This window comes from Nerophis ophidion, linkage group LG17 (genome assembly GCF_033978795.1).
Source record: "Nerophis ophidion isolate RoL-2023_Sa linkage group LG17, RoL_Noph_v1.0, whole genome shotgun sequence".
NCBI classification, from domain to species: domain Eukaryota; kingdom Metazoa; phylum Chordata; class Actinopteri; order Syngnathiformes; family Syngnathidae; genus Nerophis; species Nerophis ophidion.
Window position 1 is genome coordinate 45,880,787 of NC_084627.1, and position 23,204 is coordinate 45,903,990.

General features: G+C 41.2%; 1 protein-coding gene across 3 annotated transcripts in view; it reads left to right on the forward strand.

Moving 5' to 3' along the window:
• The window catches only part of LOC133536492 (dihydropyrimidinase-related protein 2), an 83,576-nt gene that overhangs the window by 41,195 nt on the left and 19,177 nt on the right, over nucleotides 1-23,204 (forward strand). For all 3 annotated transcript variants that reach the window (XM_061877062.1, XM_061877060.1, XM_061877063.1), the window contains 8 exons: nucleotides 1,041-1,205; nucleotides 3,089-3,150; nucleotides 3,357-3,437; nucleotides 6,260-6,328; nucleotides 10,016-10,136; nucleotides 11,831-11,987; nucleotides 12,063-12,204; nucleotides 17,817-17,987. In XM_061877062.1, coding sequence (XP_061733046.1) covers nucleotides 1,041-1,205; nucleotides 3,089-3,150; nucleotides 3,357-3,437; nucleotides 6,260-6,328; nucleotides 10,016-10,136; nucleotides 11,831-11,987; nucleotides 12,063-12,204; nucleotides 17,817-17,987 — 968 coding nt within the window. The remainder of the gene's footprint in view (nucleotides 1-1,040; nucleotides 1,206-3,088; nucleotides 3,151-3,356; nucleotides 3,438-6,259; nucleotides 6,329-10,015; nucleotides 10,137-11,830; nucleotides 11,988-12,062; nucleotides 12,205-17,816; nucleotides 17,988-23,204) is intronic.

Sequence of the window (23,204 nt, forward strand, 5' to 3'; positions counted from 1 at the left end):
AGAAGCAACAGGAAGCAAGACATGAGAGACGGAGACGCGGCAGACTAAAGCGCGGACCGGAGAGCGAGAGACGAGGAACGGACATGGCGAGCGAGCAGCGGCGCAAAATACATCCTTTATTGCAAAATAAACGAGAGTCAAACTTGCCAAAGCAATGTCCTTCCTTGGTGGTCAGTGGAACCCGCACGACGACAGCTTAAGTCTGTCACATTTGCGACCCGCCTCTGGGGACAGCGTTGCGCGGTTGGGAGAGTGGCCGTGCCAGCAACCTGAGGGTTCCTGGTTCAATCCCCACCTTCTACCAACCTCGTCACGCCTGTTGTGTCCTTGAGCAAGACACTTCACCCTTGCTCCTGATGGTTCGTGGTTAGGGCCTTGCATGGCAGCTCCCGCCATCAGTGTGTGAATGTGTGTGTGTATGGGTGAATGTGGAAATAGTGTCAAAGCGCTTTGAGTACCTTGAAGGTAGAAAAGCGCTATACAAGTATAACCCATTTACTCTCTGCTCGGCCGCATTCTCCGCCCCCTTGCCGCCATCTTGGGCTGGGCTCCAGCGTGCCCTGCCCCGTAGCTTGTTCGCCGGCTTCGCCTCTCCACAGCCTTATTTGGTGAAAGTCAAAGAAACGTAAAACTGCATCAAAGTAGCTAAAGATGCATCAATAATCGCTTTTTAATCGAATCAAAGCTTGTTAATCGTAATCATGAGGTGTCCAAAGATTCCCACCTGATTCCTGTGTCCAGAGAATGATCCTCTGAGTTTGTTAACATTAACAAAAACGACATAGAACAGATATCAAACAAAATATCACTCTACTGGTATCAGTCCTATACTGATACTACCCTTGGTATCGACCGCTATATGGATCAATCCGCCCTCTTCCTATGTGTACGCCTGGCGGCTACACAGCAACAGAGCGCTGGTGCAAAAGGAAAAAGCTTTTTTCATTGAGATCTCAGCTGGAACACACCCAATTAGAGGTATTACTTCAACTCCCAATAGAAAAGACTGAGTGGTTTTTGCCTCTTTTGTGTGTTTCCAGTCGACCATGTGGTACCCGAGCCTGGCGTCAGTCTCATCTCGGCATTTGAACAGTGGCGGGACGGGCTGGACAGCAAGTCATGCTGCGACTATTCCTTGCATGTGGACATCACCGAGTGGCACAAAGGCATGCAGGAGGAGATGGAGGCGCTCGTCAAGGATCACGGTATGAGGGCTCCGTTAGCAACAAGCTGCACACACACATCTGACTGTTAACTTCCATTTTTGGTTTAAAAAATGTCTAATTTGGTGATTAAGAAAAGTCTGAATGAAGCGCAGTGACTGTTCTTTGAGGCTCGTGTGCACATGTGTGAGAGATTTGGCTTGTCACATGACAATTGTAACTATAACATACCGTATTTTTCAGACTATAAGGCGCACTTAAAATCCTTTCATTATCTCAACTAATGTACGGAATCATTTGGTTGTGCTTACCGACCTCGAAGCTATTTTATTTGGTACATGGTGAAATGACAAGTGTGACCAGTAGATGGCAGTCACACATAAGAGATACGTGTAGACTACAATGCGATGGCGTACACACATAATAGATACGTGTAGACTGCAATATGACTCAATTAAACAACACCAAAATGTTATGTGTTCCATTGAATATATAGAACATTACACACGGCGCTCAAAAATCTATCAAAATGTTTTAGTACGACTTTGGTAAGCTATGGAGCCGCACCGCTTGATGGATAGTACTGTGCTTCAACATAGGAGTATTGTTATGGTGTGTGTATAAAGTAAGACATATTATCTAGAGTTTTGTTTTCGCAATATGATGCAAAAGTGACTTTTCTTACCTTCTGGTAGCTGCTGATCTGTATTTGTGATCTGCATAAGTCCTGAAAATTTGCGGGGTTCCGCCTTTGTAGTGTGTGGTGACGCCGTAGTCAATAAGCGTCTTCTTTTTCTGTATCTTCTTATTATGGGACATTCGTCCTCCGCTGTTGCCATTTCCAATATAAAGTAGTTTAAAGGTCTTACTTATATCTGTCAGTGAACTCGCCAGGAAAGCACTAAAACATACCGGTGTAGTGACTTTATATTATTCACCCAAGGAACTTTAGTTACTAAGAGTTCCGGTCGGACGGTTTTTCAAGGGACACATTTCCGGCGTTGTTGTTGAAGTAAAGTCTGAATGTCATCAAAACATAAGCTCCATTTTTGGGCGCTTTTTCCACTCTCGTCCTTGCACGCTACACCGCTACAACAAAGATGACGGGGAGAAGACACCGTCGAAGGTGAGCCACGTAAATAAGACCGCCCACAAAACGGCGCATCCAGAAGCGACTGTCAGAAAGCGGCTTGAAGATGATGTGTAAAACTTAATCCATGCAACATTTTGACCATGTAGACCACAATGAAGTGTATTCAATTTAGAAAAAAAATATAATATGACCCCTTTAATGCTAACTACAATCCAGTGCGCCTGTTTAATGAAAATAGACCTGACTAGACCTGGTCATCGGCAGTGCGCCTTATAAAAAAAATATACGCCACACATACATACCCCATCCCCTCCAACCCAACGCCCTCGACGCAAATCCCATAGGAGTGACGAATGGATGGTCAGCGCCTGAGAGCTGCGGCCTACCACCATGATCTTGAACTCCCTTCCCTCTGTTGCTAAATATCTCGAGATGTATGTTGAAATATGTATATGTGCTTTGCTATGGAGTTTTTTTTTTCCCACTCCAGACTGGGCCCCCTTAGGAGCCCAGTCTAGATTGTATTTTTGTACTCATCCTTCCCCAGCGTTGACCTTTTTCCCATCTTTTACGGGGCGCCTTATGGCGACCTATCAGCGTTCCTGTTCTGTAACCTCGTACACTGTTTGTCTAATCTTGAACGGGTTTGTGCTGAAAACAAAGTTTCGTTGTTCTTGTGAAATGACAATAAAGACCTATCCTATCCGATAATCCTGTGCGCCTTATGGTCCGGAAAATATGGTATGCATTACTGGATAATTAGCCATATTATTTTAGTTTACACAATCACAATAATTCAGCAACTTCCCACATTTTTTTATATGATTCTTAGGTGTCAACTCTTTCCTGGTGTATCTGGCTTATAAGGATCTTTTCCAGCTAACTGACACTCAGGTGGGCCTTTTCACCCTTCTTATTTCTTGGTAAAGAAAGTCAGAATTCTGACTCTACAAATACTAGAAAGGATTTAATGTGTGTGTGTTAAACTTTATTGTGCTTGTGGTTTGCCATATTGTCAAACAGTGCTGCATCACACTAAGAGGTGCTCTTATTTTTGTAGACATATTACAACAATACTAAAATGTCTGGCTTTCCTGCAGGTGTACGAAGTGTTTAGTGTGATCCGTGATCTCGGCGCAATCGCTCAGGTGCATGCTGAAAATGGAGATATTGTCGCTGAGGTAAGTTGTTAGTAACCTGACTTATGACGTCACACCAACATGTGTAAAATATCATTGAAAATCCTTACCTACAAATGAAGATGTTTATCCAAAGTGCTTAGTTTGTGCGTTTAAAACTGGTTATGTGGAACTAGGGTTGTACAGTATACCGATACTAGGATAATATTGTGGTACTAATGAATCAAAAACAGTACTATACTCTAAAAGGTACCGGTTCGCCATATTTTTTTTTTACAGACATGACGGCGCATCGTCGTCATGTCGTGACATTGCAGGTTTTACGAGCAATAGAGCATGTTCGGCAGCGCACAATCACGAAGTACTTACAAGCAGACACAGTGTGCTTAGTTTGTGCGTTTGAAACTGGTCATGTGGAACTAGGGTTGTACAGTATACCGATACTAGGATAATATTGCGGTACTAATGAATCAAAAACGGTACTATACTCTAAAAAGTACCGGTTTGCCTTATTATTTTTTTACAGGCATGAAGGCGCATCGTCGTCCTGTCGTGACATTGCAGGTTTTACGAGCAAAGGAGCATGTTCGGCAGCGCACAATCACTGAGTACTTACAAGCAGACACAGTGTGCTTAGTTTGTGCGTTTAAAACTGGTCATGTGGAACTAGGGTTGTACAGTATACCGATACTAGGATAATATTGTGGTACAAATGAATCAAAAACAGTACTATACTTTGAAAAGTACCGGTTCGCCCTATTATTTTTTTACAGGCATGACGGTGCGTCGTCGTCATGTCGTGACATTGCAGGTTTTACGAGCAATAGAGCATGTTCGGCAGCGCACAATCACAGAGTACTTACAGGCAGATACAGTGTGTAGACAGAAAAGGGAAAATGGACGCATTTTTGGCCTAAAAACTAACGATAAAGGTGAAGCTATTACACTGAAACGGCCACAGGAAAAGGTGCTTAAAAACATGGCTAGCTAGTTAGCGGCTAGTGTCCATCCGCAAACGGCACTGTTTTAGCTTCTTCAAATAAAGTGAGTTTTTGCAAGTATCATCCCTGCAGGATGAGGAATATGTAAACATGCTTCACTACACACCGAAGGAGGATACAGTACCTCACTGGCAATGTCAACAAATGCCATGGGTGGATCTACACCTGACATCCACTGTAATGATACCAAGTACAAGAGCGTATCTCAGGTCTTTTTTCTTTTTTTTGTTCTATTCATATTACATTCATAAACTCAGGAAATACGTCCCTGAGAACTTAAAGTATGACCAATGTATGACCCTGGTACTACTTACCTACTCAGTGGCCTTGTGGTTAGAGTGTCTGCCCTAAGATTGTTAGGTCGTGAGTTCAAACCCTGGCCGAGTCATACCAAAGACTATAAAAATGGGACCCATTACCTCCCTCAGCATCAAGGCTTGGAATTGGGGGTTAAATCACCAAAAATTATACCCGGGCGCGGCCACTGCTGCTGCCCACTGCTCCCCTCCCCTACTAGGGCAGGGGTAGGGAACCTATGGCTCTAGAGCCAGATGTGGCTCTTTTGATGACTGCATCTGGCTCTCGGATAAATCTGAGCTGACGTTGCTTAACATGATAAGTAATGAATAATTCCACTTGTAATCACAGTGTTAAAAATAATGTGCAAAATATAAAACATTGTCATGCATTTTTAATACATTCCTCCGTTTTTCTACCGCACCTGTTCAAGAAGTTGCGTTAATGGTAAGAAGTTATTTATTTATTATTGGTTAGTGTGGGGCTTGCCCTCCTGCGGGTTCTTCAGACCCCCAAGCACCGACATGAGAGCCTGTTTCAGGGTAACAAAATTGTTTTATTTTTCAATACGTTTCCAGAAATAGTATTTCCAGCCCCAACCCAGTCTCTCCTCCTGGCTGCTGCTTAGAACAGAGCGACAGGTGATTAGATAACAAGGCCCAGGTGGGCCTTCTACGCACCTGTCGCTGCAGGCCCGCAGGCCACGCCCCCTCCACAGTTAGCTTCAGAATAACAATGTTATTACAAAGAATAAGAGACCTATTATACTCTAGAAATGTTGGTCTTACTTAAAAATGCACGTGTTTAGTTGTGTTCAGTGTTAAAAAAAATATATGGCTCTTACGGAAATATATTTTAAAATATTTGGCTTCTTTTGCTCTCTCAGCCAAAAAGGTTCCCGACCCCTGTCCTAGGTGGTGAACAGGGGATGGGTCAAATGCAGAGGACAAATGTCACCACACCTAGTGTGTGTGTGACTATCATTGGTACTTTAACTTTACTTGGTATCGAATCGATACCTAAATTTGTGGTATCATCCAAAACTAATGTAAAGTATCCAAACAACAGAAGAATAAGTGATTATTACATTTTAAGAGGAAGTGTTCTGTACATAGAAAATGTCAAAATGAAAAATAGCCAGATATTAACAGTAAATGAACTTGTAGATTAATAATCAATTTTTACAGCTTGTCCTTTATAATTTTGACAAAATAATAGGTGTATAAATGACACAATATGTTACTGCATACGTCAGCATACTAATTAGGAGCCTTTGTTTACTTACTACTAAAAGACAAGTTGTCTAATATGTTCACTTTTATTTAAGGACAAAATTGCAATAATAAACATATATTTAATGTATGTTAAGATTTGTTGTTAAAATAAAGCTAATAATGCCATTGTTTGTGGTCCCCTTTATTAAGAAGAGCATCGAAAAGTATTGGAATACATTTATACAAAACATTGGTATCGAGGCAACCCTGTGTGGAACATACAGCTGTTGCCTCAGTTTCACAGTGTGTGTGTGTGTGTGTGTGTGTGTGTGTGTGTGTGTTTGTGTTTTAGGAGCAGCGTCGGATGCTGGAACAAGGCATCACTGGTCCCGAGGGACACGTGTTGAGCCGACCTGAGGAGGTAAGACACATTTGCTTGATCTGGATTCAGTTGATAACGCGTTCATAAAAATAGGAAACAATAGTGTTTGGGTGCAAGCCTTGCAAGTGTCACTATTTTGGAAACGTTCTCCCCATGTTTGTGTTGCCGTGAGGCTGTGCAGATCGAACACTGTGGAAACAAAGGGAACTTTAACAATGTCTCTAATTGTTAAAGTGTTCCGTTTACCTCCTGCACATATATGCCCTCTTCGTGTTGACGTCATTTCACCCTTTCCAGCTGGAAAAGAAAAAGAGAGGGAAGGTTGTCATCCCATCACCTATAACAGTGGTTCCTAACCTTGTTGGAGGAACCGAACCCCATCATTCAACGAACCCTTCTTTAGTGAAAAATTAAATTAAGTCTTTGTTACTTACAATATGTTCCCCAATACAAAGTGTTCACAAACACACATAACTTTGTCTTGAATTTGACAAAAAACAACATTTTATTTTTCACTAAAGAAGACAAAGTTATGTGTGCTTGTTATTGGGGAACATATTCTAAGTAACAGAGACTTAATTTAGAGTTTTTTGGACACTAGGGTAACACATTCTAAGTATCAAAGACTTAATTTAGAGTTATTTGGTTAGGGTTAGGGTTATAATAAGGCCATGCCGAATAAGGCTTTGATAAGTACTTAATATTTGATTAGATTAGATAGTACTTTATTTATTCCGTCAGGAGAGTTCCTTCAGGAAAATTTAAATTTTCAGCACAATCCCATTCAAGTTTAGACAAACATTACAGGGAGACAGAACAGGATCGCTGACGGGTCTGCCGGCTTCCAGCGCCCCTTACAAAAAAGATGAGATAAAGGTAAACAAAGGGGGGGAGAAAAAAATAGAAGATTAAAATAATATTTAAAAAATCGGTCTTTGCCTGGGCCCTGGAGAGGAGGTGCAGACTGAGGCCAAGGGAAAAAAACTAATAAATTAAAAAAATACAAAAACAACTCATAACCATGGTACACATCCCTCTTCCATGTGTGTAAGAGGGAAACATCAAAGAACACAGAGGACATCAAAGACATTAAAGCAGCACATAAAACCAGACACTTCTACATACAGCTATGAATAAAAAGTAAAAGAAACATATCCACTGTGGTGGCCTCTGCGGTGTTCCACGCCATCGTCCGCTGGGGAGGAGGGAGCATGGTCAGAGACAGAAGCAGACCCAACAAAGCAACCAAGACAGCCGACTCCACTCTCGGCCAGTGTCCAGTCCGAATGGATGAGCGAGGATACGTCCAAGGTGACTGAGGTGTCCGACACCTGCTCACCCAGTCTAGTCTATTGACTAGTTAAGAACCAATTTGCATGTCCATAAGCAACTTAATCAATGGTGACTATGTTGCATGAATTGATTAACGCGGACCCCGACTTAAACAAGTTGAAAAACTTATTGGGGTGTTACCATTTAGTGGTCAATTGTACGGAATATGTACTGAACTGTGCAATCTACTAATAAAAGTATCAATCAATCAATCCCCTTACTAAAATGTTAGTATGTTTTTTTACTAGTGCACAAAATGGATCGTGCATGAACATCACCTTGTGCAAAGAACAAAACCAACACAGTGTCTAAACTCACAACAAATGACACACCTGCAAATCAGTGTGACTTCTGCGGTTGCCGTCTTCGTAATACGCAGATAGGGAGAAGTTTTTATTTACACGATGAGTCGCGTGTGTTTTCACCTCCGCCGAACCCCTGAGCCCGACTCACCAAACATCTAGGGTTCAATCGAACCCAGGTTAAGAACCACTGACCTATAATGATGGAGACTTTATAGTTCAATCAAACTCAGGTGCACAGAGAGGAAGCAAACAAGGTAACTTTAACCCAAAATAAAATACAGACCGGTTTTCTACCTAATAACAGAAAACCTCAAGCACAGACATGCCTAAAGTTATTGGATGGGATCAGTCTTTCTACTTCCTTTCCAAGTTATATCGTAGTGCAAAAATATGACCGCCGTTGCTGTAATACTTTTCCAAAAAACTGCAATATTCACTAGGCAACAAGGTGATGGATATCCACAGACTGAACACCTCATTAGGTGCAGTTCATTTACATCCATGAAGATCCTGATATACAGACTTTGTAAAAATAAATATTGACTAAGAAAAATGTAAATGTTATAAACTTTGGTATTGATGGTACCAAATAATGTAACCACGTGGGCAGTATTACCGATATTCATACAGATACCAATTTTTCAAGCGCCAAATAAATTTGCCTTTCACTTGCTGATCATGATTATCATCAGAATAAAACAAAAATGTTTGAGATACAAAAAAGTAGAGATGTCCGATAATATCGAACTGCTGATATTATTGGCCGATAAATGCTTTAAAATTTAATATCGGTATCGGTTTCAAAAAGTAAAATTGATGACTTTTTAAAACGCCGCCGTACGGAGTGGTGCAGAGCGCCAATAAACCTAAAAGGCACTGCCTTTGCGTGCCGGCCCAATCACATAATATCTACGGCTTTTCACACACACAAGTTGAATACAATGCGTACTTGGTCAACAGCCATACAGGTCACACCGAGGGTGGCCGTATAAACAACTTTAACACTGTTACAAATATGTGCCACACTGTGAACCCACACCAAACAAGAATAACAAAACACATTTCGGGAGAACATCTGCACCGTAACACAACATACACACAACAGAATAAATACCCAGAAACCCTTGCAGCACTAACTCTTCTGGGACGCTACAATATAACCCCCCACCTCAACCTCCTGAGAGAGCATGTCCCAAATTCCTAGCTGCTGTTTTGAGGCATGTTTAAAAAAAAAAATGCACTTTGTGACATCAATAATAAATATGGCAGTGCCATGTTGGCATTTTTTCCATAACATAAGTTGATTTATTTTGGAAAACCTTGTTACATTTTTTAACGCATTCAGCCTGGCATCACAACAAAATTAGGCATAATAATGTGTTGATTCCACGACTGTATATATCGGTATCGGTTGATATCGGAATAGGTAACTAAGAGTTGGACAATATCGGAGTATTGGATATCAGCAAAAAACCCATTATCGGGCATTTCTACAAAAAAGAAAAAAAAAGTTTCACAATTAATCGTACAACAAACTTTCCCATCGAGGGCTGCACACCGAAAAAAAAAAGAATATAGGAGGCAACTTGGATATATTTTGTACATTAAAGATGCCAAAACCAATTTAGTGTAGATCCATACTGTATATAATCCATCTATCCATTTACTACCACTTGTCCCATTAGGGGTGGCGGGGGGTCGCTGGAGCCTATCTCAGCTGCACTCAGGCGTTTAATCTATTTAAAAAAAACATTCTTAGCTTTTTTGTTATTGGTGACAAAGCAAATAGTTGTTAGTGTTATATCTAACATACCTCATTAATAAGGAATTCCTCATATTTTCAGTACATGTCGAGAGCCAATTATTATCCCATGAGTTTGTAAATATAACAATATATTAACAACACACAGAAAAAAAACATAAAAAAATAACATATTGTATTAATATTTGGATCGATCCACTCACCCCTAATGAACACTCCTGACTCCGCTGAACATGCGGAATCTACCACTGGCATTTTTATACTTGCTGGAGGTCTTTCCAATTCCGGTCTATTATGATTATGTTTGACATCTTTTGGTTTTTCCAGGTGGAGGCTGAGGCTGTAAACCGCTCTGTGACGGTGGCCAATCAAACCAACTGCCCCCTGTACATCACCAAGGTGATGAGCAAGAGTGCTGCTGATGTCATCGCTCAAGCCAGGAAGAAGGGTAGGTTTGCTTTTGTTTTGTTGTTGGTTTTCTTCATTTTTTTTGTCTGTATGACCAACATCTCCTTAATTTAAAGGCTGTCATTGCAGTGAGTAAAACCAACAATGCCATACCATATTTTGTAGGTTTTCTAGTAACACAGTATCTAGTTAATTACTTGTATGCTGTTACCGATGTGTATGATGTAACGTGGCACGCTACTTTTAATGCGGCAAAGACAGTTTTAGAATCCTAGCAAGTACACTTCCGGAAGTAGCTATTTACCGGTGTGAGCGGCAGCCACCGCCCGCTACTACTGCTACTATGGGGGAATAATAAACATTCAATAAAGTGACAATCATCAATAATAATAATTGTATAATAAATACCCTGTTTGTGGACAAGGAGAGAGACAGCCATTGACACGTTTAATCTTTTTATTTACCGTATTTTTCGGACTATAAGGCACACTTAAAATCCTTTTCATTTTGTCAAAACTCGACAATGCGCCTAATGTACGGAGTAATTTTGGTTGTGCTTACCGACCCTGAAGCTATTTTATTTGGTACATTGTGAAATGATAAGTGTGACCAGTAGATGGCAGTCAAACATAAGAGACATGTGTATACTGTACTATGATGGCAGTCACACATAAAAGATACATGTAGACTGCAATATGATGGCAGTCACACATAAAAGATACGTGTAGACTGCAGTATGATGGCAGTCACACATAAGAGATACGTGTAGACTGCAATATGATGGCAGTCACACATAAGAGATACGCGTAAACTGCACTATGATGGCAGTCACGCATAAAAGATACATGTAGACTGCAATTTAACGGCAGTTACACATAAGAGATGCGTGTGGACTGCAATATGATGGCAGTCTTACATAACAGATACATGTAGATTGCAATATGATGGCAGTCACACATAAGAGATGCATGCAGACTGCGATATGATGGCAGTCACACATAAGAGATGCATGTAGACTGCAATATGATGGCAGTTACACATAAGCGATGCGTGTGGACTGCAATATGATGGCAGTCACACATAAGAGATACGTGTAGGCTTCAATATGATGGCAGTCACACATAAGAGATACGTGTAGTCTGCGATATGATGCCAGTCATACATAACAGATACATGTAGACTGCAATATGATGGAAGTCACACATAAGAGATGCTTGTAGACTGCAATATGATGGTATCATACATAAAAGATATGTGTAGACTGCTATATAATGGCAGTAATACTTAAGAGATACGTGTAGACTGAAATATGATGGCAGTCAAACATAAGAGATATGAGTAGACTGCACTATAATGGCAGTCACACATAAGAGATACGTGTAGAGTGCAATATGATGGCTGTCACACACAAAAGAGATACGTGTAGACTGCAATATGGTGGCAGTCACACATAAGAGATACGTGTAGTCTGCGATATGATGGCAGTCATACAAAAGAAATATGTGAAGACTGCAATTTGATGGCAGTCACACAAGAAATATGTGAAGATTGCAATTTGATGGCAGTCAAACATAAGAGATACGTGTAGACTGCAATATAACAGCAGTCAGACATAAGAGATACGGTTTCTTTTAATTACATTTTCCTAACTTTTTAAACCAACACAAACTGTTGAGATGAACAATGTCAGTAACAAAATACCAAGTAAGAGACTTTCATGACTGGACTTTTTAGGCACTGTGGTCTACGGAGAACCAATCACTGCGAGCCTGGGAACAGATGGCTCCCACTACTGGAGCAAAAACTGGGCCAAGGCAGCAGCTTACATCACATCCCCTCCGCTGAGCCCTGACCCAACCACACCAGACTATCTCAACTCTCTGCTCTCCTGGTAACACCATCATCAAAAATTCCAAGTACAGATACAATTATTTTCTCCCTAACTTTTTGCTCTTTTTCTCTTTAGTGGCGATCTGCAGGTGACAGGAAGTGCACATTGTCCCTTTGACACCGCTCAACGTGCTGTGGGCAAAGACGACTTCAGCTTGATTCCCGAAGGCGTCAACGGGGCAGAGGAGAGAATGTCCATTATCTGGGACAAATGCGTGGTATGTGTTGGGATGTGTATTTCACATGAAGTACTGCTGGGATATTTGTAGTACGTAGATCAGAGGTGTTCAAACTACGGCCCGCGGTATTCCCGCGGTACGTCTGGGAGTATCTTTTTAATAACATTAAAGGTATTCCGCTGCATACATATTCTCCTCTTTTGGTACATGCAAATATGTTAGTTGATGACCCCGTTTACTATATTATTAACTGAGTGTAGCATTAATTTACCGTATTTCCTTGAATCGCCTGCCTAGAATTAACGCCGGGTCAAACTCGTTTCGCAAAATATTATTTTTATTAGCGCATGCTTAGCATTACCGCCGGGTCAATCTCGTCACGTCACGAGTGACACTTCAACTGTCATTATTTTCAAAATGGACAAGGCTGATTTCAATCATTTGAAATCACATAAAGGGAAGAAGATTAAGAGCTATTCAATAGGATTTCAGGTCCAAGCTATTGAATATGCTAAAAAGAACAGTGAGCAGCTATGTTTTATTAATATACCGTAGCTGCGTGTGTCAAATATGAGTCATTAAATGACTCCCGCCTCCTGGTGGTAGAGGGCGCTAGTGATCCTTCTTGCGACTACTCGGCTGCAGAAGAAGTGACAACAAGCAGCGATCGTTTATTTTTTGCTCTCGCTTGCACTTTTAACATGGCGGATTACATATCTAAAATAAAACAGTTTTCTAAACTGGACTTTCAATCGAAGCAGGAGGTAATAAAGGAAGATCTCCATGGAGACAGAGAGACTTTTAAAACTGAAGAAAGATAAGGAAGACTTCTATAAACAAGTTATCGATGCGTTTGATCAGAAGGAGCTGCGCATGGACTTCATTTATGAGTAAAGGTAAGACCATAATAACGTTTTGTTTTTTTAAATGTGCTTTTCATGATGGTATCCTTACATCACACCTTGGTAACCGCCGGAGTGAGAAGAGGTTTTAAATTAATTAGCGCCCCGGCGGCAATTCAAGGAATTACAGTACATCAGATACTTAAACTTGCCCTTTCTCAGCCGTTTGTTGAGGATGCATTCGTCACCAAATACCTGGCACACTGTGACCCCCCATGTAGCAATTCAAACAACTTTCCTCGTCCATGGTACAAAAAAACCCCCCAAAACTAACACAGCAGATTAACATACACGTGCCACACAATGTCACCAGCCTATTAATATGTGGACGTTTGAAAAGAACACATGTCAAAATTACACCCATCTACTTTTTTCCCTAAGCTTTGAACCCTGCGTCTTATACAATGGTGTGGCTAATTTATGGATATTTTTTTTCTCACGGCTAAATTATAGAATAGATTAAGCAAAAAATACAATGCACTAAAATGAAAAAGGAAAAGTTATTCATCTCATAAAGTATGAATAAAGACATTAACTAAACAAAGTAGGTGTCGGACTTTCCACACAATCTTAATATTCAATGTTGTATCGTTTATACTCAATGTTTTAGTGTTGTCACGGTCTGATGTGTGGGAGTTGTTTGCTACAGTTAAATTATTGTGGTTTTTCAGGCGACTTAGAGCCTGATTGACTGAAGGTTTGCGTGTACGAAAACACGTGCAAATTTGATAGCACACGCAGAGTTGATTTACTAAACATGTACACAGAGGATTGCGTCTCTTTAGTGAGCAGAATAAGGTGCACAATCTATTTAGTGTGTCTGTTTTCATGGATTTGTAGAATATATACTAGTCCTCATAAGGCCCACCATACTGGGAGAAAGATGCAAACAGTTTGATTGATCAGGAAGTATAAACTCAACTGCAAACGCTATTTTGCGTCTTTCTTTAGATTGCCTGGGATGTATCCAATCCAATCCACTTTATTTAAATACTACATTTAAACAACAAAATGTTTCCAAAGTGCTGCACGACAATATTGAAAACAACATTCAAATACTAGCCTGAGCTCCATCAGTGACTGAATAAAAACAACAAATAAAATAAATAATGATAAATAAATACATGTATCTGCAAACTGGTTGTGCAGTAAAAGCTGTGAGAAAACAATTGCAAAGCAGTTCTATCCTTTGTGTGCTTGTCAACATATTTGGACCGTCAAAAATAAAAAATATCAGACATATTGTCTATTCAGCAATATCATTTTATACTTTTATAACTGTTGGATGACTTATTGGGCTGACAAAAACTAATTCAATTGATGCGTTTTTTTTTTAATGACGTTAGTTTTTTCATGTGATTTATATATTCATGAATTATTAACATATTTCCTATGTGAAAAAAAATTATGGGAAGATACATTTTCTTGGATATTCATTTGAATATTTGCAGTCAGTGCCGCAGCATTTCCCATTGCGCAGCAAAAACAAAAAGTGGTCTTAATGTAGATGCACCACAGCCCGGGTTCTAAAATTCCCAGAAAAATTGGTCTATGTCTGCTGTTTGTTTGAAAACACAGCAAACCGTGACAGGTAGGACCACGATAACATGAATGTGCAGTAAATTATTGAGTCTGTCCATGGTGATAGCCCTGTATTGTACACGCAAAACCCTCATTTCGACAAGGTGGCCTGCACCACTTTTCAATTCTTAGTAGATCACATGCAAGACGCTCTAATTGTACAATCAATTTTGTTCCACATGCTGTTTAGCACGTGGTATTTGGATCTAAGTAGGTCAGGCCCTTAGTTGTTAATCAGAGCTTGCTTTAATTTGTTACGATATTGGAGAGTGGATCCCAAGGATGCAGAGACGTATTTTGATATAGTTAAGTTCTTCCTTTATTTAGGTGGAAGTGGAACGTAGCCAAAACAAAAGGCGATGGTGGACATACAAAAACACACCACGAATAAATAACTATATCAAACAACCAAAATAGAACAGAAAAACGCTAGATAAAGCTAGGAACAATACAGGCTGGGAAAAATACAAAACAGGAGTACAGAGTACAAAATAAGGACGCTAGACGAAGCTAGGATAATTTACTTCAAAACACGAAGTAAAACAAAGAAACGAAATGTTAACTAAAGGTGCTAGATAAGGCTAGGGTATAAATAGGCAAACCTGAGAGGTGCACAAGACGGACTAGAAAGACTGCGAGTGTGTAGGAGGCCAAGACACATGCGAGTGAACTTGCAGTGGATACAAAGTTCCGGCACTGACAGGCCGTCAGCACCCAGACTAAATAGATTAGATTAGATTAGATAGTACTTTATTTATTCCGTCAAGAGAGTTCCTTCAGGAAAATTAAAATTGTCAGCACAATCCCATTCAAGTTTAGACAAACATTACAGGGAGACAGAACAGGATTGCTGACGGGTCTGCCGGCTTCCAGCGCCCCTTACAAAAAAGATGAGATACAGGCAAACAAGGAGGGGGAATAGAAGATTAAAAGAAAATTAAAAAAATCGGTCTTAGCCTGGGCCCTGGAGAGGAGGTGCAGACTGAGGCCAAGGGAAAAAACAACAACTCATAGCCATGGTACACATCCCTCTTCCATGTGTGTAAGAGGGAAACATCAAACATCAAAGAACACAGAGGACATTAAAGACATTAAAGCAGCAGATACAACCAGACACTTCTACATACTAGCTATGAATAAAAAGTAAAATAAACATATCCACTGTGGTGGCCTCTGCGGTGTTCCACGCCATCGTCCGCTGGGGTGGAGGGAGCATGGCCAGAGACAGGAGCAGACCCAACAAAGCAACCAAAACAGCCGACTCCATTTTCGGCCAGTGTCCAGTCCGCATGGATGAGCGAGGATACGTCCAAGGTGACTGAGGTGTCCGACACCTGCTCACCCAGCCAAGACGCCGCGAAGCCTCTCCGTCCCAGCGCTCAGTGCTAGCTCCGCAGCCCTGTCCCCTCATCCGCACCTCCTCCAGTCCCTCCAAACTCTGCAGTCCTGTCCCCTCATCCGCATCTCCTCCAGTCCCTCCAAAGCGACTCCGGTGTGGCAGACACCCAGCAGCTGGTCTCCATGGCCAAAAGGCTCCCGGGAGGCAGATCCAGAAGTCCACAAAAAAAAAAAAAAAAAAAAGCACCACAGAGGTCACGAAAGTGGCACCCCTTGTCTCACAGTCCCAAAGGGTCCCGGACCAAAAGGCAAAAAAATATAATAAGACATGAAAACAAGAGGGAAACACAAAAGGATGACACAAGAGCACAGAGCTCCTGCCTACAGCAGCCACTACAGCATATCAACTTTCAGGTGTGCACGATTGCCCGGCGTCAGCTGCACTCCAGACCGTGGGCGAGAGCGAGAGTAAATATGACGTGCAAAGCAACACAGAAAAACATGAAAAATTCAGTTCACCACATAATTAATGCTTTAGCAAACTGACATGTATATGGTCATTTCCTAATAATACTGTCAAGCTCACATCCTTTATTCATTTACAAACGATAGTGGTTACGTTGAGATAACCACCTTGCTGCTTGGCGAGAAAATACTTTTTTTTTTTAAAAGATAATGCACATGTCGTTGTGGATCAACTGACATTTCCACGTGCCACCAAGTTAGCTGCAGTTGCTTTTTCAGGCTTCTGATTAGGCAAAATGCACATGACAGACAGTAAATTACTTTTGTCCTGGACAGATAAAACACAACTTGTGTTTATGGGGATTGTATTGGGGCGAATGTGCATTTTTTTAATTGGCCTTAATGGAGTGAGATACATTTTTAGGAAACATATAATTCGTATGGTTTGGTGACCGCAGGATTAGGTCTCTGCTTTTTGCAGATGACGTGGTCCTGATGGCTTCATCTGACCGGGATCTTCAGCTCTCACTGGATCGGTTCGCAGCCGAGTGTGAAGCGACTGGAATGAGAATCAGCACCTCCAAGTCCGAGTCCATGGTTCTCGCCCGGAAAAGGGTGGAATGCCATCTCCGGGTTGGGGAGGAGACCCTTCCCCAAGTGGAGGAGTTCAAGTACCTAGGAGTCTTGTTCACGAGTGGGGGAAGAGTGGATGGTGAGATCGACAGGCGGATCGGTGCGGCGTCTTCAGTAATGCGGACGTTGTACCGATCCGTTGTGGTGAAGAAGGAGCTGAGCCGGAAGGCAACGCTCTCAATTTACCGGTCTATCTACGTTCCCATCCTCACCTATGGTCATGAGCTTTGGGTCATGACCGAAAGGATAAGATCACGGGTACAAGCGGCCGAAATGAGTTTCCTCCGCCGTGTGGCGGGGCTCTCCCTTAGAGATAGGGTGAGAATCTCTGCCATCCGGGAGGAACTCAAAGTAAAGCCGCTGCTCCTCCACATCGAGAGGAGCCAGATGAGGTGGTTCGGGCATCTGGTCAGGATGCCACCCGAACGCCTCCCTAGGCAGGTGTTTAGGGCACGTCCAACCGGTAGGAGGCCACGGGGAAGACCCAGGACACGTTGGGAAGACTATGTCTCCCGGCTGGCCTGGGAACGCCTCGGAATCCCCCGGGAAGAGCTAGACGAAGTGGCTGGGGAGAGGGAAGTCTGGGTTTCCCTGCTTAGGCTGTTGCCCCCGTGACCCGACCTCGGATAAGCGGAAGAAGATGGATGGATGGATGGATAATTCGTATGATTAGAATAGCCAAGTAAAAAACACTTTTATTTTCCTGATTGTCAATATTTTCGCTCTGGGCAGGTGACTGGCAAAATGGACGAAAACCAGTTTGTGGCGGTGACCAGCACTAACGCGGCAAAGATCTTCAACCTGTATCCCCGCAAGGGTCGTATTGCTGTGGGCTCTGACGCCGATCTGGTGCTGTGGGACCCTGACGTCATAAAGATCATCTCTGCTAAGACCCACAACTCGGTACAAATTCCATATTTTCACTGTTTCACTGTGCGTATGTGTGTGTTCAATTTTGCACATTTGGATCTTCGTCATTTATTAGAGTTTCCTTAGCATGAAACATTGTTTTCCTGAAAATTCATACATATATCATGTTTTCTGTAAATATTAAAGCAAACAGATGGTGAAAGCAGTCAATTCAAAGCCATTCAAAGGGCTGTTCGAAAAGGTTGTGTACTATCTCCTGGTCTGTTTAACATCTACAGTGAAATGATCTTACGTAACATCAAACTTGGACAAATTAATGTTAACAACCTCAGATATGCAGATGACACTGTGCTAGTGGCAGACTCTGAAGAGAAACTACAGAACATCCTGAACACAGTAACAGCTCACAGTAAAGCAAACGGACTGGCTCTGATCCTCAACAAAACCGAAAGCATGGCAGTTTCTATAAAACCACATCCACTCGCAACAAGGAAATAAAACTAGTCGATCAATTCTCGGTGTCACAGTAACGTCTGATGGCAGGTGTGAAAAAGAGATAAACGAACAGATTGCCTTGTTAAAAGACAGCTTTAAAAATAGAAACATCTCCACTGGCACCAAACTCAGAGTCCTCAAAACGTACGTACGGTCTGTCCGACTTTACGGCTGTGAATGCTGGACTTTCAACAATCAACAACTGAGAAATTCAGAGGCAACTTAAATGCGGTCCTTCAGAAAAATACTCCGCATATCATGGACTGAAAAGAAAAGTAATGAATTGGCAAAGGCAAAAACAAGAAGATCTCTAATTGTAACGATTCGAGATAGGCAGCTAAAATTCCTCGGACGTATCATTAGTAAAGACCGTTTAGAAAACTAAGGATGCACCGAAATGAAAATTTGTGGCCGAAGCCGAATAAAATTTAAATGCTTGGCTGAATACCGAATAATGAATGCAGTTTTTCACAATTTTTTTAATATTGCATAAATAGCCTAGAATAAATATTTACACATGTTTTTCAAATAAAGTAATTTTTTATTGAATATTGACATTTTTTTAATATTCCAGTAGTGTTTGCCTTTCAAAAAAAGCACAATTTTTCATTTATATTAGGCCTTCAAACAAAACATGCATTCAAAAAAAAAATAAAGTGCATTAAAGTGGATAAACCCACAACAAATGAATTATTGTCCTTTTGGCAAAAGTCTGCTTAGCCACAGTAGATATGCTAATAACGTAAACAGAAGGCTTAAGTAAATCTCAATTAAGTGTGTGCTTGTAACCTCTTACACTTATACAGGTAGCCTACACAACAGGCTAATAATGTAAACAGAGGCCCCACTAAATCTCAATTAAGTGTGTGCTTGTAACCTCATACACTTATACAGGTACACAACATATCCCAACGTCACCGCACGTTGGTTGATTGCGTCACCGTGTCAAAAAATTGCGTCACACGCCACTATTCGGCCTTGTTTTTAACTCAATCCACCGAAGGCCGAATATGGCTTTTTTTGCCATATTCGGCCGAATATATTTGGTTACCGATTAATCGGTGCATCCCTGTAGAAAACCTAATGTTAACAGGAAATGTAGTAGGAAAGAAAGTTCCAGGTCAACAACGAACAACATGTATCAACAGCCTAAGGAATTTTATCGGACATGTCAATAATATAGAACGCATACATAGAGCGGAGGACAGAGAAGACTGCAGAGCCCTGATGGTGCATGCTTTTATTTCAAGTGGCCTGGACTACTGTAATGCACTTTATGCTGGCATTAGCCAAAAAGCTCTCTCCCGGTTGCAGTTAGTCCAGAACGCGGCAGCAGGACTTTTAACAGGGGCCAGGAAACGCCAGCATAGAACCCCAATTCTTCAGAGTTTGCACTGGCTCCCTGTTCATTTTAGAATGGATTTTAAAACATTGCTGTTTGTTTTTAAATCTTTACATGGACTGGCACCTCAATATATATCGGACCTGCACGCGCTCTGAGGTCCGAGAGCCAGCTCCAGCTCGTGGTGCCCAAGACCAGACTTAAGACCAGGGGAGACAGGGCCTTTACTGTGGTCGGCCCTAAGCTCTGGAACACTCTGCCCCTCCATGTTCAAACTGCTTCCACAGTGGAGTGTTTTAAGTCTCGTCTTAAGACCCACTTTTATTCTTTGGCTTTTAACACTACGTGAGTTGTGTGGTCCTCTGTTGTCCTATGTGTTTTTTATACACTTTTATTTTTATTTTTACTGTTTGAATTTATTTTACCCTTTAAAATAGTTTTTAATCATATTTATTTTTATATATATTTTTTTATATTGGGGCTTCACGGTGGAAGAGGGGTTAGTGCGTCTGCCTCACAATACGAAGGTCCTGCAATCCTGGGTTCAAATGCATGTTCTCCCCTTGAATGCGTGGGTTCCCTCCGGGTACTCCGGCTTCCTCCCACCTCCAAAGACATGCACCTGGGGATAGGTTGATTGGCAACACTAAATGGGCCCTAGTGTGTGAATGTGAGTGTGAATGTTGTCTGTCTATCTGTGTTGGCCCTGCGATGAGGTGGTGACTTGTCCAGGGTGTACCCCGCCTTCTTCCCGATTGTAGCTGAGATAGGCGCCAGCGCCCCCCGCGACCCCAAAAGGGTATAAGCGGTAGAAAATGGATGGATGGATGTTTTTATTGGTTTTATTTTTATTTATTTTTTGTTTTATTCAGTCATTGGTGGAGCATAATATTGTTTTTTTGTTGTTTTTTTAAATATTGTTTTTAACATGGCTGTGCAGCACTTTGGAAACGTTATTGTTGTTTAAATGTGCTATATAAATAAAGTGGATTGGATTGGATTGATCATGGATGCCTGCTAACAGGCCTGATACCCCATGATGATGATGATGATGATGATGATGATGATGATGATGATGATGATGATAATGATTCGAGCAAACACAACTGACCTCGGGTGAGGCTACCAATATAGTTGAACTCTGCTTTGTAAATTGGAGGCAAGCTTTCAACTGAGAACTTATATAATAAGTTACATTTGTGAGTTATTTGGCAAAGCAGCCCATTCGTTCTGCATGATTCTCTACTAACATGAACACACATACTTAAATACCAATGTTTGCCCTAAACCAGGGGTGCCCATTACGTCGATCGCGATCGACTGGTCGATCTCGGAGGGTGTGTCAGTCGATCTCAAGCCAGGCATTAAAAAATATACATAAAAATGAGCAATCATCAATCATACCAAGACTTCACTTTCGTCAGTTGTTTGACATTCTCGGCACCCGAGGATCTTGTGAGATGACGCTGGCTGCTGCGAGCTCATATTTAAGAAAAAAATCACTAACAGGGCGGACGCAGAGAAACACATTTTATTTCTAGAGACTCCGTACCTACTGTCAAAACTCTAAAGACCGACTGCACAGTTCCTGTCTTCACCATAAAAGACCTGTTTCATCCTGCCTGTGCTAACAAAATAAGAGTCTCAGAAAGCTAGCGTGCACAAGCTAGCAAGCTACGGAGTTTGATGCCAATGTATTTCTCCCCCGCCCTCAGCGACCGCTTTCTCACTTGCTTGCCCACCCGCACACTCACTGACGTCACTCACCTGCTGCCAGACATTAAAGGGCCACACACATATGCTACTCTCATAACAAAGTGTTTAAAAACGAGTATGCAAGTTGGACAAATGAGATGCCAAATCCAACCACTTTCATGTGGTATTGGACAGAAAGGAGGACTTTTTTTTCCCTCCATTTGAAAATACGGACGTTATCAGCACCACTGTCTGATTCCAATCAATGCAAGTCATCAGAATCAGGTAATACACCAACTTATATTCTTGTCTTCATGAAAGAAAGGAATCTATGTGTGTTAAACATGCTTGTATTATCATTAAACACCATTAACTTGTTAACAAAAATGTCTCTTTCATAAATAAATAAATATAAATTATAAATAGGAATGAGGTAGATCTCCTCGACTTGGTAAATCTAAAAAGTAGCTCGCCTGCAGAAAAAGTGTGAGCGCCCCTGCCCTAAACGATATCAGCACGAATCATTCATACTTTTATTATTTTGCAGTGTGGGTTGTTATAAAAGGCTTGATCAAGTGAAAGTACCGTATTTTTCGGATTATAAATCGCTCCGGAGTATACGTCGCACCGGCTGAAAATGCATAATAAAGAAGGAAAAAAACATATTTATGTCGCATTTTGGGGGGAAATTTATTTGACTAAGTCCAACACCAAGAATAGACATTTGAAAGTCAATTTAAAATAAATAAAGACTAGTGAACAACAGGCTGAATAAGTGTACGTTATATGAGGCATAGATAACAACTGAGAAGATGCCTGCTATGTTAACCTAACATATTATGGCAGGGGTCGGGAACTTTTTTGACTGAGAGAGCCATTAAAGCCAAATATTTTAAAATGTATTTCCGTGAGAGCCATATCATATTTTTAACACTGAATACAACAGTCAGGTTCAAACACTGATTATATCTATTAAACAGACAAGAAGCAAGGAATTAAACAGAGACAGGATTCAATTTAGCTCAATGAGGAGAAACAAGAGAATTCTACTCCTCTTTTATTTGGACTTTCCCTGATTACAACAAACAAATGCGTGCGTCTCTTATTCTTTTTAATACAATTGTTATTCTATTCTGAAGCTAACCAATAATAAATAAAATACTTTTGACTATTAATGCAACTTCTTGAACAGGTGCGATAGAAACGGATGGATGGATTCAAATGCATGAGAACGTTTTATATTTTAAACGTTATTTTTAACACTGTGATTACCACTTATCGTGTTAAGCAACGTCAGCAAGATTTATCTGAGAGCCAGATGCAGTCATCAAAAGGGCCACATCTGGCTCTAGAGCCATAGGTTCCCTACCCCTGTATTATGGTAAGAGTCATTCAAATAACTATAACATATAGAACATGCTATACCTTTACCGAACAATCTCTCACATAAATCCCATGAAATCTTCTTCCTCGATGTCGCTTCTAAACAACTCTGACAACTCCAAAGGTATGCGCCGCTTCCTCTTGTCGTTTTCTGCTGCATATTTCACTACATCCAGCTTGTAATCTGCAGTACAGGATTTTCTTTTCGATCCCATTTTTGTTCAGCTCTTCTCAGATTTCATAAGTTACCGCCAACGTTGAAATGATCCATTTTAATAGCTACGGCAGTAGCATATAGCAGTTAGCATTCCATGACCCACAATGCACTTCTGCCA